This window comes from Metopolophium dirhodum, chromosome 5, assembly GCF_019925205.1.
Source record: "Metopolophium dirhodum isolate CAU chromosome 5, ASM1992520v1, whole genome shotgun sequence".
Lineage (NCBI taxonomy): Eukaryota > Metazoa > Arthropoda > Insecta > Hemiptera > Aphididae > Metopolophium > Metopolophium dirhodum.
In genome coordinates, this window is record NC_083564.1 from 21635745 (window position 1) to 21649878 (window position 14134).

Below are 14134 nucleotides of genomic sequence, written 5' to 3' on the forward strand. Positions count from 1 at the left end.
TATCCATTGAAGCAATAAATTATAATTGTGACTGTTGGATACATAGAGTAACATAGAGTGTTACCCTATGGTTAAATACTACCCACACAGCATTTGGGAAATGATAATATTTTGTGAATGTCTTAAAGTGGTTGAATAATGAATATTTGACTAACAATATTTTATAAATATTTTCTTCTTAAATAGGTTGCTAAAATATAGACAAAAATTTCCTGAACTCGGTTGTACTACAACAGAATCAAAGATTAAATCAATAGTTGAACATGACTATCTACTTACTTCATGGATTGATTATTTATTATATGGTGACCTAATAGTCCCTAGTAATAACTTTAAAAACACATTTTTAGAGCTTAAAGAATTTTTAAAAAAATTACCAAGCAGAGAATCACTAAAGGACCCAGTGTAGTAAAACATCTTTTACATAAAATAATGAATAGAATGGATATTGAAGAAAAGTATAGACCAGTTATACACATATTTGTAAGGCAAAAGATCTTTATTCGTATGAAATATGCAAATAAAAATCATCAAATAGGAAAGCAAAATTACAATTACAAAAACTTCAAAAGCTGAGAAAACTTATGACTTGAAAACGTATATAACTTTATATTTGTTTACTATATTGTGTTTTTAAGTAAAAATAATCACAAATGTTTTGTATATTCTGTATTTATGGGCAGTGTTTTTATTTTATTATTACTTAACCTAACCGGATTTATACGTTTTTACATATCGTTACTGGGTCTATGCAATCTTATGAGAGTAAAAAATGTGGACGATTCGTTCAATTCTGAATGCGTAGAAAAAAGTTTTTTTTGCATATTTGAGAATATTTCATGGGTTAGAGAATATTTAACCCATTTAGCATATTTTGGAATATTTAGTAAATTGTGAGAAAAAATTTCTATTTATTTTTAATTTTAATATTATGGTACCCAGAAAATTTTTTTTTTTTTTTTATCAATTTGATAAAAAGAAAACAGTAAGGGCCAGTTGTACCGTTCTGTGTTTAAACATTGATTAGCTAATCGGCGATCAAATGTTAATCCTTGATTAAAATATCTCCGAGTGTTGTACGGTTGGCGATCTAGGTGTGATTATAGTTAATCACTGATCAAAACGTCATGGTGTTCTTGTTTTTATACCATATTTTCATTATTTTTCATTACAGTTGGTACTCATTCATGCGGTACACTGTCTTATCACCAATCATAATCATGTTATCATTGTAATATGAAATAATAAATAATAATATTATATTATTATATTATATTATTTAAAATTTATATTCATATTATAACGTACATTACGAATATAAAATGGACACTTCAAGTAAACTGAAACGTTCAGCTAACTTTTCGGCATCTGAAACTGATTTTTTAGTATCGCTTGTGAAGAAGCACAAATCAGTAATAGAATGTATGAAAACCGATACCGTAAATGCAAAGTAAGAGGATACAATTCTTTATTAAAATACTACTTTGTTAATTTATCTTTCAATATTCTAATCTGATTATTGCATAATATTCAAACTGCTATTACCTTATTTTATTTTAATTTTGAAAAGAATGAAAAAAGAAGCATGGATCATTATTCAAGATCAGTATAATAGCCAGTCCATTGAAAATCCCCGTACGGCACTAATCTTGAAAAATAAATATAACAACGTCAAGCAAGTAGTAAAAAAGCATTATGCCGATGAAAGGGTATTCCGTCGGGGCACTGGAGGTGGACCAACTAGATTGTTTCCTGAATCATCAACTGCTACGACAGTAGGAGAAATGTTGCAAACTAAGATGACAGGTGAACCTGCAGTTTTTGATTCAGACTATGTTAATGATACGTGGGAAACTAATCTGATGGAAAATGAAAACAATGACTGTTTTAATGATGAACAAATTATAACTGTCAATTTTGAAGGTATGTTAAATAACACTAGTGTTATTAAAACATTTACCTTTGGTTAATAACTCATAAGATTAACAAAATATATTTATTTGAATAATATTATGTGTATACAATTATTGTGGTATTCATTATATTGTAATATTATTATTTATAAATAGACCCAGAGGAAAGTGAATCAGTATGCACACCGCATATATCAGCATATTTAAAATCTACATCACCTTTAATAGCCACTAGTACTTCTGCAGCTTCAGGTGGTATGCATTTTTTTAATAAATTATACATTAAAACATGTTAGGTAACACTAGAACTGTTAAAAAATTAACAATTGGTATATAATTCATAAGAATACCAAATATAGATCATAATAAATTTGTCTACATTATTTTGAAATATTGTTCTTTTGTAAGGTTCACACTGTGACTTAAGTGATTAATACAACTTTTAATTAAAATATACCAAAGGACTATTGTTTTTATGTTTTAATATTATACTGTTATATTTATATTATATCCCTATTTCCCACTCTTACTAAAGTGCAATAGTATTCCATTAGGTATAATACGCAACTTTTAATACCTAATTAATACCTCACTATTAAAATAATCTTGAAAAAAAAATTTAAAAAATGCATATTAAAGCATATAATGATGTTTATTGAATATTTTTACATATTTTATAAATTTTTGAGAGAAAATAATGAGAATATTTTAAGGTTTTTTAGAGAATATTAGCATCATATTTTGGGTATTTTAAGAGAATATAAATCCGGTCTTTAAATTTATTACAATACTACCTCCTCCAATTTATTTAATAAAAATATTATAATTTAAGGAATCATTAACATAAATATAGTGGAAAATATTGAGTATAGAACAGGTATTTAAAAATCAAGTTCAATAGATATTGTTATAGAATATTTGTCTTTTTTAAATATATAGTGCAGTGAAAGCATGAGCGCTATTTCCCAAGGCGAACGCTCAAATGTAAAATGATAAGAGATAACACGATAAATAACACGCTTAATGTTAACTGATAACGTCGTAACGCTCACACCATCAATTTTATAGTATTCAATATTCGCGTTCGTCTAGAGGCCTGCCTGTGAGCGCTCTCATGTCCAAACAAACGGTTCAAAGCGTATACGATAAGCGTAAGCACTGAAAATAAATAAGCGCTCATGTCGAACGCATCCATACAACTATCATTATTATTATCAATACCAACCTAATTTAAATTTTTAATTGTTATCATTTGTGCAATGACAGTATTCGGGTTAAATGGTGTCTTTTTCTTTACCGTTTACATTATGTTGTGTGATGATTTCGACTCCTCCCTCTGCATCGCTAGCAACAATAGAATCTTCATCCTGTGCAGGTAACATATACATGCTGCTCTATCTGTTTAAGTTGTGGGGAAGTTTGCCTTACCGACACCATTGCGTCAGAATAAGACAGGGCTGGTTGTAGCGGCAGCAGCAGTGAATCTATCGGCCATATCCTCCAGACTGTTAAACCACTAGTCATGACACCATCATTACTATTCTCCATTGACTGATTATTAATATTTAAAACCTTTTCCATACGAAGACTGCATGGATGATTTTACAGTATTTGGCATGGTTTTACAGCGGACAAATAATGGTTTTTGTACGTTATTTGTTGGATCATTTCATCTTTTATACTACTTTTGTCATAATACATTTCCAAATCAACCTAGAGAAAAAATACCTCTTATTAATATACGAACACCAAGTAAACATTATAATATATGAAGGTATACTTACAGTTATTTAATTTTAAGCAAACATATACTGAGAGTAGGTCACATTTTATATACATAATAACTTTATTATGACTCATAATTTATGAGCAAATGTATATTAAGGTACCTCGGCACCACTGCTGCAGTGTTTAGAATGCTGCTATTTTGAAATGTATTCTAATTATTACTGTTTAATTGATATAACTAGTTGTCCTCGTCATTAAGAAATTCACTAACTGAAAAAAAAAAAAACGTAGGTAAGACACTTACATACAAATGTACACGAGTACACTCATGACAAAGTACATATATACTATATTTTGTCATGGATACACTGTCAAAAAGAATAAGTACTACTGCTATTTGAATTTTTTTTTTCAATAGTGGGAGCGAGTATACGTATAAGTATTAAGCAACTACAACATTCACAAGAAACTACCAGTTTCCACACAGCACTCACATAGTACGTACTACCATAGAAAATACACACCTATTTGTTCATAAAAAGTTTATATTAATAGGATGTAAAAACTGATTTCTTCCTAAGAAATTAGGATAGAACCTATACATAATATGCCTGCTTAGTCCAAATAAATTGGAATTCATAGCCTGAAATGTTAAGAAAAATGTATTAAAACTTTAAAGTTGTTTTAGTTTTATATATTTCATCAAAAAGAAAAATAAAAACTAATTTATATAGTATATTTAATTATTTATAAATTTCTTTTCAAGCTCCCCTCCCCAGACTTTGGAAGCTTAAATTATAGAAGACGCATAATCGTTCCTTAAATAAGAAGGGGCGTCCCTCCCCGTAATTTAACCATGAGTGTGGGGCGGTTCGACCTATACCACGGTAATAGTTCTATATTATAGTGAGGAATATATATATATAAGCAGTAACATTATAGGTCTGGGCGATATATGCTGCAAGATAAAAGCATGATCTCTCTCATTATTTTGCAACTAAATATCCGTCCATTGAATTTAGTACAATAAGTATTTATAATCAATGGTATTAGTTATAAATAAGCTATAACATAATATAGGAATATATAGGTATATATAACATTGTGATTGTGCCTTAGAGACGGTTGGCTTGGGAAATTTGTCATTATTTTAAGACCCCAAGTCTACTCGACTTAAGCTTGAAACATTTATGATGATCTTAGGTCGTTAAAAGATCAAAGAAGACAAATGTATTAAAAAAAAAAGATACTCCCAATCTTCATCTTCAATCCATTAATATTATTATTTTTCTAATAAACCAGAGTGGAGGTGTCATGCATGTTTGTACTTAGTGCATGAAATGTAAATCATTTCACAGTGAGTTACGGTCAAACGGAATCATAGATATATAATCCAAAAAAAAATTATGTTAATACCAATAGTTAATGACCAGGGCTCGGAACTTTATCCGCTAAAAAACAATGAAATATGTGCATACGTATGTACTAAAAAAACGCAAATATGCAGTATAATATGCATATATTATTTTATAAAATATATATATTTTAAGGTATAATTATAAAAAAAAAATATTTTTAATTAAATATTATATTAAATAATTTTTTAAATATTTTATTTATATTTGTTTCGTTGATGATTTGGAGCTGTTATACTAAATCTATTCCCAGAATCCTAAATTTAGAAAAAATAGAATTTATCGAATACAGCGATTATTAAATAATGTTAGGTATTAATTAGTATTTATCCAACATATTAACAACATCACAAATTTTCCATAATATTTACTATAATAAAGTACTGCAATGATGCAAGTACTCCAAGGGGTTATGATTGATTCTAGAAGTAAAGGGATCTCCGGTGCGTAATTTTTGAAAATTTGTATACGTGATGGTGCTTTTTTAAATATTTTTTTTACGTTGGCTACGACTACGAACAGTACCAAACTGATTTCATACTTCCTCTGACACTTTATAGAGACCATGAGCAGCACATGTACCATTTTAGAGTAGAATGCGTTCAAATAGACTTCCCACATTTTATCATATACGGTACTATTTATTTATAAATCATTTAATTTACAATATTCAATTATTGAAAACTTGTTTATTTTTGTTGATTTCTAAAACGCTTTAACATAAAATGCATTAATATACTCAAAATCTTTAAATATGCAAAATCACATAAATTTAGTAAAATATGCAAAAATATGCAACATAAATTGTTGTATTTCAATAGTATGGTTCATGAAACGAGTTTGTATCAAATCAGATTAGAAATATGCAGCTTCCTGAGAAAGATGCAAATGCATAAAGTTCAGAGCCCTGTTAATGACTAATGAGTATCGATTTAATATGTAACTAATTAAAATACTAACCCGCAGGTAAATTTAAAGTAGGATACACATTTGCATTCAATCTTTTTTCCAGGACTAGAACAATTTTCAGCAAATTATATTGAATAAACAAATTTGTTCTTGAATGCATGACGATCATCTGCCGTAAAGCCCAACCGCTTTATTCATTCCAAAAGCCTTGCTAAATCCTTTTTTCATTGGGAAAACGATGACATGCCATATCTATAAACAATGCAATATAATTTATAGATAATAATATGTGTCCTGCAGCAATTCACCGCCACCGCTGCAGTGGACCTTTAAGGTCAAACATTGTATACTTACTTTTGGCGGTAAAGCCATTAACAGCGCATTTCGATTGATTTGTACTCACGGACATTTCTGATAAAGCAACGACAACACTTTTAAAAATGACGTACAGTGTACAAGTTATTGGACAGTTTTAAATACACATTTCATAAATATATTATACAAAAAAGACTACACGAGAGTGAGGCAATGAGTAGATTATAAAGCATCGAGCATTACATTTTTAAGCCGGAAATTCAACGCCAGTAAACAGTAAACACTAAACGTGGAATGACAGTTAAATATATTCATTATTCGGTTAGGCTATGAAGTATGAACCCGATGTCCATTGTACATTTGTACATGTGAAAATGTGAAGTAACTCCCGCACGGCCGTACACGAACATTGTGGGACTTACCAGTTTACCACCACGGACTAAGATATTTTAACCACCTGTGACCTAACCTCTAATTTTCATGCTCCCCTAAAATGAGCACTTATAAATTCAGATAAGGTTGGTAACAAGGTCTAAACGTAACCGTTCCTGAAATCTGAATAAACTATTGCCTATGCATATCATACAAGGGGTTTTAATAAAAATATTTATTTTTCAGATGTAATTCAGGATTCAAGACGGTCGATGGATAAAAAATAATTATTATTAAAAATTAAAACAATAATAATCTATAATCTACTATACATATTATATACCCACCTACTTTAAAAAATAGTTATTTTCATTATAAAATATAACATAATGAAACATTTTAAAGTACCTATTTTACTATTCTGAACTAGTGTGAATATTATGGTTCCATAAAAAATGATTATAATATAAATATATGCTTACAAATATCACCAAATATACATCAATGTTGGATTTTATCATAACTGTTTTAACATTTTTGAGTAATATAACGATTATATAATATAATATATATATATTATAGCATGTATTGTACAATGTATTCATTAAAAAAATCAATTGAAAGATGTATACACGCAATGGCGTCCCTGAGGGGGGGCATGCGCAACCGACCACCTCCATAAGTCTTGAGATGTTCTTTTTTTGCTAATAGATAAATACATTTTATAAATTTTGTTAATTGTTTGTAGACTGATTATACAGACCGTTGAAATAAACATCAAACATATTATAGATTATATTATTATCATATTATAGATGTTATGTTTTTGTTTAACAAAGCTGTATTCGAGACTAAAATGTTTTTGGCCCCCATGGAATTGAACTGAAGACACCCGTTGCAACATCTTTATACACCTTATAAAGATAATTTAGTCATCAAAAGAGAGCTATAAAATCGAGGTGATTAAAATATTGTAAAAATATTATAACAAAATTAAAATACCAATCCCTATACAATAATTAATAAAGGCGGAGAAATGGATGTCGCTTTGCTGTACAGTAGGATACAAGTGGGTCACTGTAATGGATCCCTTGAACGTTGTGAAATTACCGCGGTGAAAAAAAAAAAGACTGTGAACATACAAATGTATACTACTCCGAAATTATTTTCGTCAAATTAAATTGAGCAGTTCTTGAGTACCTATATAAGCTACAGTGCTACAAACATACATTTGGTTTAATATATAGTTCCTTTATTCGAGGCCATAAGCGTGACAATTTGATGCAACCATTTGTAAACCAAAAAAAAGGATCAATTTCCACCGTGAGTCTCAATCCCTGTTTGACCACCTCTTTAAAATGCGAATACCGGAAAATTCTTTCTTAATGCACACCTAGCTCATTCGAGGAATCACTATTCCAAATTTCAAGTTTCTACGTTTTGTAGTTTTCGAGATGTACCGATGAGTGAGTGAGTGAGTGGTATTTCAGATATTTGTCTTAAATATATACATACAGTTATATAGATCAAATCGTATATTACCATATAGGTACCTAAAAAATTATAACCAATAATGGTCCCCAATGTATAAATACCTGACCCCTACTACTTCGCCTTCCATCATATTGTACTATTAGCTCGTATATGCATATATGCTTATAAGCTTCATGTTGTTTTTTTAAAACACTAATTATTGGGATCTTGAGATTCATGGTGGAAATAAAAACTTTTAGATTATGAGTGGATCTGTCATCACTGTTTTAGGCAATAAAACTTCTTCGATTTTCTTCAACAGTATCTTGTTTAATGGGAAAGTGAACTTAATTGATGCATTCAGGAGGTCAAAATTTAAAATACTCAATAATTTTCAAAACCGGGGACAACAACATAAAAATTAAGGAAAAGCGGGAATATTTACGCAAAATAGAATTTTGACAAAATCAATTTTGGTTTTTGCTGTAACTCTAAAACAAATTACCGTATACACATGACATATTAACTGGTTGTTTATATTCTCATTTTCTTTACACGATAAAATTTTCAAAATATTTTGATTTGTTTTAAATTGTTTACAGAAATTTTTAGTTTCCAATTTTATTAGTTTTATTTTTTACGAATGTCTATAAAATGTTATTTGTTTGTAAAAATGGTTGAAAATTTAAGACAAAGCACCTAATATATTCTTACAAGTACACTTGAAAAATATTAAAAATCAATAGTTTCAATTTTTTTCAAGCATTTAAATGGCAAAATTTATCAAACTTAAAATTATAAATTATTTTGTAGATAAAAATGTATAAAATGTTCAACTTTTAAAGCTAAGATGATTTAAAACAAGATTCCAAGTAAGTAAGTTATTCTGTAACCAAAAATCTCAAAAATAGAAGAACATAGTTTTTTTTTGTTCACATTTGGACGAAATTACTTTATATTAAATAACCAAGAATAACGACTTTAGTTATTTTGTGGTAATTTTATATTATTATTTCAACTTACTTACTTAATAAGTAGTAAGTAATAACAGTATAAATATAATATAAAATATCCTGCACACTAACCAACCATTTACACTCAGAACAGTTTTTTATATACATAATTATATTATATCATCGAATTCAAATTTAATACCATCGATTATAATATAGTGACCTACCTTTTGCAGAGCGACATTCACTTGCCCAGTGGCCAGTTGCCCACCTTTTTTCTTTTGACAGTACAGTTTAAAAATTACAGTATTTACAGTATTTACAGAACAATATATTCACATCATTATAAACGTAACAACATTAGTAATTCCTCTCTTAATTCAAATACACAGATTATAAAGATTATTATGATTTAAAAAAACATTACTGGCGTATATAATACGTATAATATATTATATGACTAGCAAAACCAAAATTACAATATATTTAAAACATGACTATCTACTATACCTACCTATTTTATTAGTTAATGATATTTAAATTTTAAACTAATAGACGATACCCACATTAGGTATTTAATATTATAACTATAGTGGAATATTTATCTTATCTATCATTTGATGGCTAAATGTTATTATACTTTATCATTTTAGGTAGGTGCCTCTATACTGCAGTGACGCATCAGCCAAAGAAATTATGCTATGGGATTTCCTCAAGTCGTAACTTTCATTCGTTCATGTTATGCGCAGACGGATCAGAGGTTATCCCACGTAACCTTTTAGATTCTGAGCGAAGCGATGAATGTATTGATTCTACAATGATGTGTGTTTTTTTTTTTTATTTTTTTATTTATTTTTTTTTTTTTATTTTTATTTTTTTTTTTATTTTTGTGTCTGTCATCACCTTTTAGGACAGTAAACGTGCTTGGATTTTCTGTCAAAATTTGAACTTTAAATGCTTATAAAAAAAAATTGTGCCTATGTATTTTTAATATTTTCTAACTACTATTAGAATGATATATCAGGAGCCTTATATTAAATTTTCACGCTTTTTTACCCAGCAAATAAAATTTTATTGATATTTATAGAAAAAAAACTAAAAAAATTGAAAACTGACAATGTCCGTAAACAGCTCAAAAAGAGTCAAAATATTTTCAACATTTTATGGTGTATAGAAAATGCTAATATAAACATTCAGTGAAATTTTCAAGTATCTACAGTCATTCGTTTTTTAATTACAATAAAATAAGAAAATTGTTACATGAGAAATTGAGTAAATATCAAATGTTGTAAAAATATAAATTTCAGACGCTCATAAAAATTTAATTTAAGTTTCTTCTAGACATTTTTTTTTTGATAAAGGTAGACAAACTTATGAGTAATCTTATATTACATTTTCAAATCTTAGATTTAAAAAGAAAAATTTTTATGAATTCTCATCAAAATAATTTGCTATTTTTCGTGATTTTTCCGTATTTTGTCAAAATTTGAACTTTAAATGCTTATAATTAAAAACTGTGACTAAGGATTTTTAATTTTTTTCATCTGCCTTTGAAACAATAACCTAGGAGCCTTCTATTAAATTTTCAAGCTTTTTTACTCAACAGATAAAATTTTATTGATATTTATAGAAAAAAAAACTAAAAAAATTGAAAACTGACAATAGCCGTAAACAGCTCAAAAAGAGTCAAAATATTTTGTACATTTTATGGTGTATAGAAAATGCTAATATAAACATTCAGTCAAAATTTCATGTCCCTACGGTCATTTGTTTTAGAGTTACACCAAAAACCAAAATCGATTTTCTCGAAAACAGATTTTGCGTAAAAATTCCCGTTTTTTCTTAATTTTTCTTTTGTTTTTCACGTCGCTTGTGAAAACTACTAGGAAACTTTTACTTTTGACCCCCCAAAGTACCAACTAGATTCACTATCCTATCAGAAAAGTTACTATTGAAGAAAATCCAAGCATGTTTACTGTCCTAAAAGGTGATGACACACACAAAAATAAAAAAAAAATAAAAATAAAAATAAAAATAAAAATAAAAAAATAAAAAAAAAAAACACACATCATTGTAGAATCAATACATTCATCGCTTCGCTCAGAATCTAAAAGGTTACGTGGGATAACCTCTGATCCGTCTGCGCATAACATGAACGAATGAAAGTTACGACTTGAGGAAATCCCATAGCATAATTTCTTTGGCTGATGCGTCACTGCAGTATAGAGGCACCTACCTAAAATGATAAAGTATAATAACATTTAGCCATCAAATGATAGATAAGATAAATATTCCACTATAATGTTGTTTTCGGTGGCGGGTGATCTTTGGCCAACCGCGGTCATCGTTTAAAAAGCGTATTCTACAGGTGTCGTGCTCAAAGTCGTACAGCGAGTGTTGGTTGTAACTACGATAGTCACGAGCCTTTGCGAAACAATAATGCAGTGGTCGACAAGCGCGTGTCTGTTAGCGGTCCTGCTACTGCAGCTGCAGGGGCCGGTTGTAGACGCCTCTTTCTGGGACACAATTCCGATCTGGTCGCAAGGGAAGTCGATGGTGCAGCTGATCAGCGGGGATACGAAGGGGGCGCAAGAGACGCAGGACAACTTCATCAACCAGATGCCATTGGTGTCACAGGTCAAGTCAGTCGTGGAGTTGGCTACCGGCAACTCGGAGGCGGCGCTGAAGACGCAGAAACGCTTTTTGAATAATGCTGAAACGATGGTGGACGGCACGCCGGGGGTCGGCCACATCAAGGGCGGCATACACATGCTCGCGGGCGACGAGGAAAACGGACTGAACATCATCCGGGGCGCGACCAGCAACACCGGCACCACAATAGGCGGCTTTCTGGGTGGACCTGTGGGTGCGGTCGTCGGACGCATAGCAACGGACATGATGATAACGAACATCGACACGGCGGCCACAGTCGCCAAAGACAACCAAATGGAATTCAAGCCGTACGGTATTGTTGACTATGTGATGAACGTCGACAAGAAGTCTGTCGACGAACACATTGAAGCGATCTCGGGCGTGACCATGGACGCGGCCCGCAGCAAGAAGGGGAAAGTAAAAGTGGCAAGTGCGATGAAACCTAAGTACAACTAATATTCCCGCAGGGCTGCAGTTATAATATTAAATACCTAATGTGGGTATCGTCTATTAGTTTAAAATTTAAATATCATTAACTAATAAAATAGGTAGGTATAGTAGATAGTTATGTTTTAATATATTGTAATTTTGGTTTTGCTAGTCATATAATATATTATACGTATTATATACGCCAGTAATGTTTTTTTAAATCATAATAATCTTTATAATCTGTGTATTTGAATTAAGAGAGGAATTACTAATGTTGTTACGTTTATAATGATGTGAATATATTGTTCTGTAAATACTGTAAATACTGTAATTTTTAAATTGTACTGTCAAAAGAAAAAAGGTGGGCAACTGGCCACTGGGCAAGTGGATGTCGCTCTGCAAAAGGTAGGTCACTATATTATAATCGATGGTATTAAATTTGAATTCGATGATATAATATAATTATGTATATAAAAAACTGTTCTGAGTGTAGATGGTTGGTTAGTGTGCAGGATATTTTATATTATATTTATACTGTTATTACTTACCTCTTATTAAGTAAGTAAGTTGAAATAATATTATAAAATTACCACAAAATAACTAAAGTCGTTATTCTTGGTTATTTAATATAAAGTAATTTCGTCCAAATGTGAACAAAAAAAAACCTATGTTCTTCTATTTTTGAGATTTTTGGTTACAGAGTAACTTACTTACTTGGAATCTTGTTTTAAATCATCTTAGCTTTAAAAGTTGAACATTTTATACATTTTTATCTACAAAATAATTTATAATTGTGTGTAAAAGTGTACTTGCGTAAGAATATATTAGGTGGTATGTATTACATTTTCAACCATTTTTACAAACAAATAACATTTTATAGACATTCGTAAAAAATAAAACTAATAAAATTGGAAACTAAATATTTCTGTAAACCGTTCAAAACAAATCAAAATATTTTGAAAATTTTATCGTGTAAAGAAAATGAGAATATAAACAACCAGTTAAAATGTCATGTGTATACGGTAATTTGTTTTAGAGTTACAGCAAAAACCAAAATTGATTTTGTCAAAAACCTATTTTGCGTTGTTGTCCCCGGTTTTGAAAATTATTGAGTATTTTAAATTTTGACCTCCCGAATGCACCAATTACATTCACTTTCCCATTAAACAAGATACTGTTGAAAAAAATCGAAGAAGTTTTATTGCCCAAAACAGTGATGACAGATCGCTCAGAATCTAAAAGTTTTTTTTTCCACCATGAATCTCAAGATCCCAATAATTAGTGTTTTAAAAAAACAACATGAAGCTTATAAGCATATATGCATATACGAGCTAATAGTACTATAGGATGGAAGGCGAAGTAGTAGGGGTCAGGTATTTATACATTGGGACCATTATTGGTTATGGTTTTTTAGGTACCTATATGGTAATATACGATTTGATCTATATAACTGTATGTATTTATTTAAGACAAATATCTGAAATACCACTCACTCACTCACTCATCGGTACATCTCGGAAACTACAAAACGTAGAAACTTGAAATTTGGAATAGTGATTCCTCGAATGAGCTAGGTGTGCATTAAGAAAGAATTTTCCGGTATTCGCATTTTAAGAGGTGGTCAAACAGGGATTGAGACTCACGGTGGAAATTGATCCTTTTTTTTGGTTTACAAATGGTTGCATCAAATTGTCACGCTTATGGCCTCGAATAAAGGAACTATATATTAAACCAAATGTATGTTTGTAGCACTGTAGCTTATGTAGGTACTCAAGAACTGCTCAATTTAATTTGACGAAAATTTCGGAGTAATATACATTTGTATGTTCACAGTCTTTTTTTTTTTTTTCACCGCGGTAATTTCACAACGTTCAAGGGAGGATGTCCTCCTTGAACACAATGATTTTACCGTGACAAAAATCACGGGGAGATTTCACAGTGGATGGCTACTTATTTGCCCCTCACACAAAAATAT

General features: G+C 30.0%; 1 protein-coding gene and 1 long non-coding RNA gene across 2 annotated transcripts; one reads left to right on the forward strand and one right to left on the reverse strand.

Annotated features, from left to right (window-relative positions):
• Positions 1–1316: 1316 nt before the first annotated feature.
• Positions 1317–2209, forward strand: LOC132944591 (myb/SANT-like DNA-binding domain-containing protein 3). Its single transcript, XM_061014028.1, has 3 exons — positions 1317–1450; positions 1571–1923; positions 2070–2209. Exons 1-3 carry the CDS (start codon positions 1323–1325, stop codon positions 2207–2209), a joined length of 621 nt encoding a protein of 206 aa, XP_060870011.1. The 5' UTR covers positions 1317–1322.
• Positions 2210–2371: 162 nt separating this feature from the next.
• On the reverse strand, positions 2372–6724 carry LOC132944592 (uncharacterized). Its single transcript, XR_009664468.1, has 4 exons — positions 6320–6724; positions 6017–6217; positions 3698–3911; positions 2372–3626 (listed from the first exon to the last, which is right to left on the reverse strand). It is a non-coding gene; the product is annotated as an uncharacterized LOC132944592 (long non-coding RNA).
• Positions 6725–14134: the final 7410 nt, after the last annotated feature.

Bases quoted from the DNA above. Each gene is read 5' to 3' on its own strand.
- LOC132944591 (XM_061014028.1), top strand. From the start codon at position 1,323: ATGGACACTTCAAGTAAACTGAAACGTTCAGCTAACTTTTCGGCATCT. The intron at 1,451-1,570 runs GTAAGAGGATAC...AATTTTGAAAAG, and splicing joins ACCGATACCGTAAATGCAAA to AATGAAAAAAGAAGCATGGA. The intron at 1,924-2,069 runs GTATGTTAAATA...ATTTATAAATAG, and splicing joins TATAACTGTCAATTTTGAAG to ACCCAGAGGAAAGTGAATCA.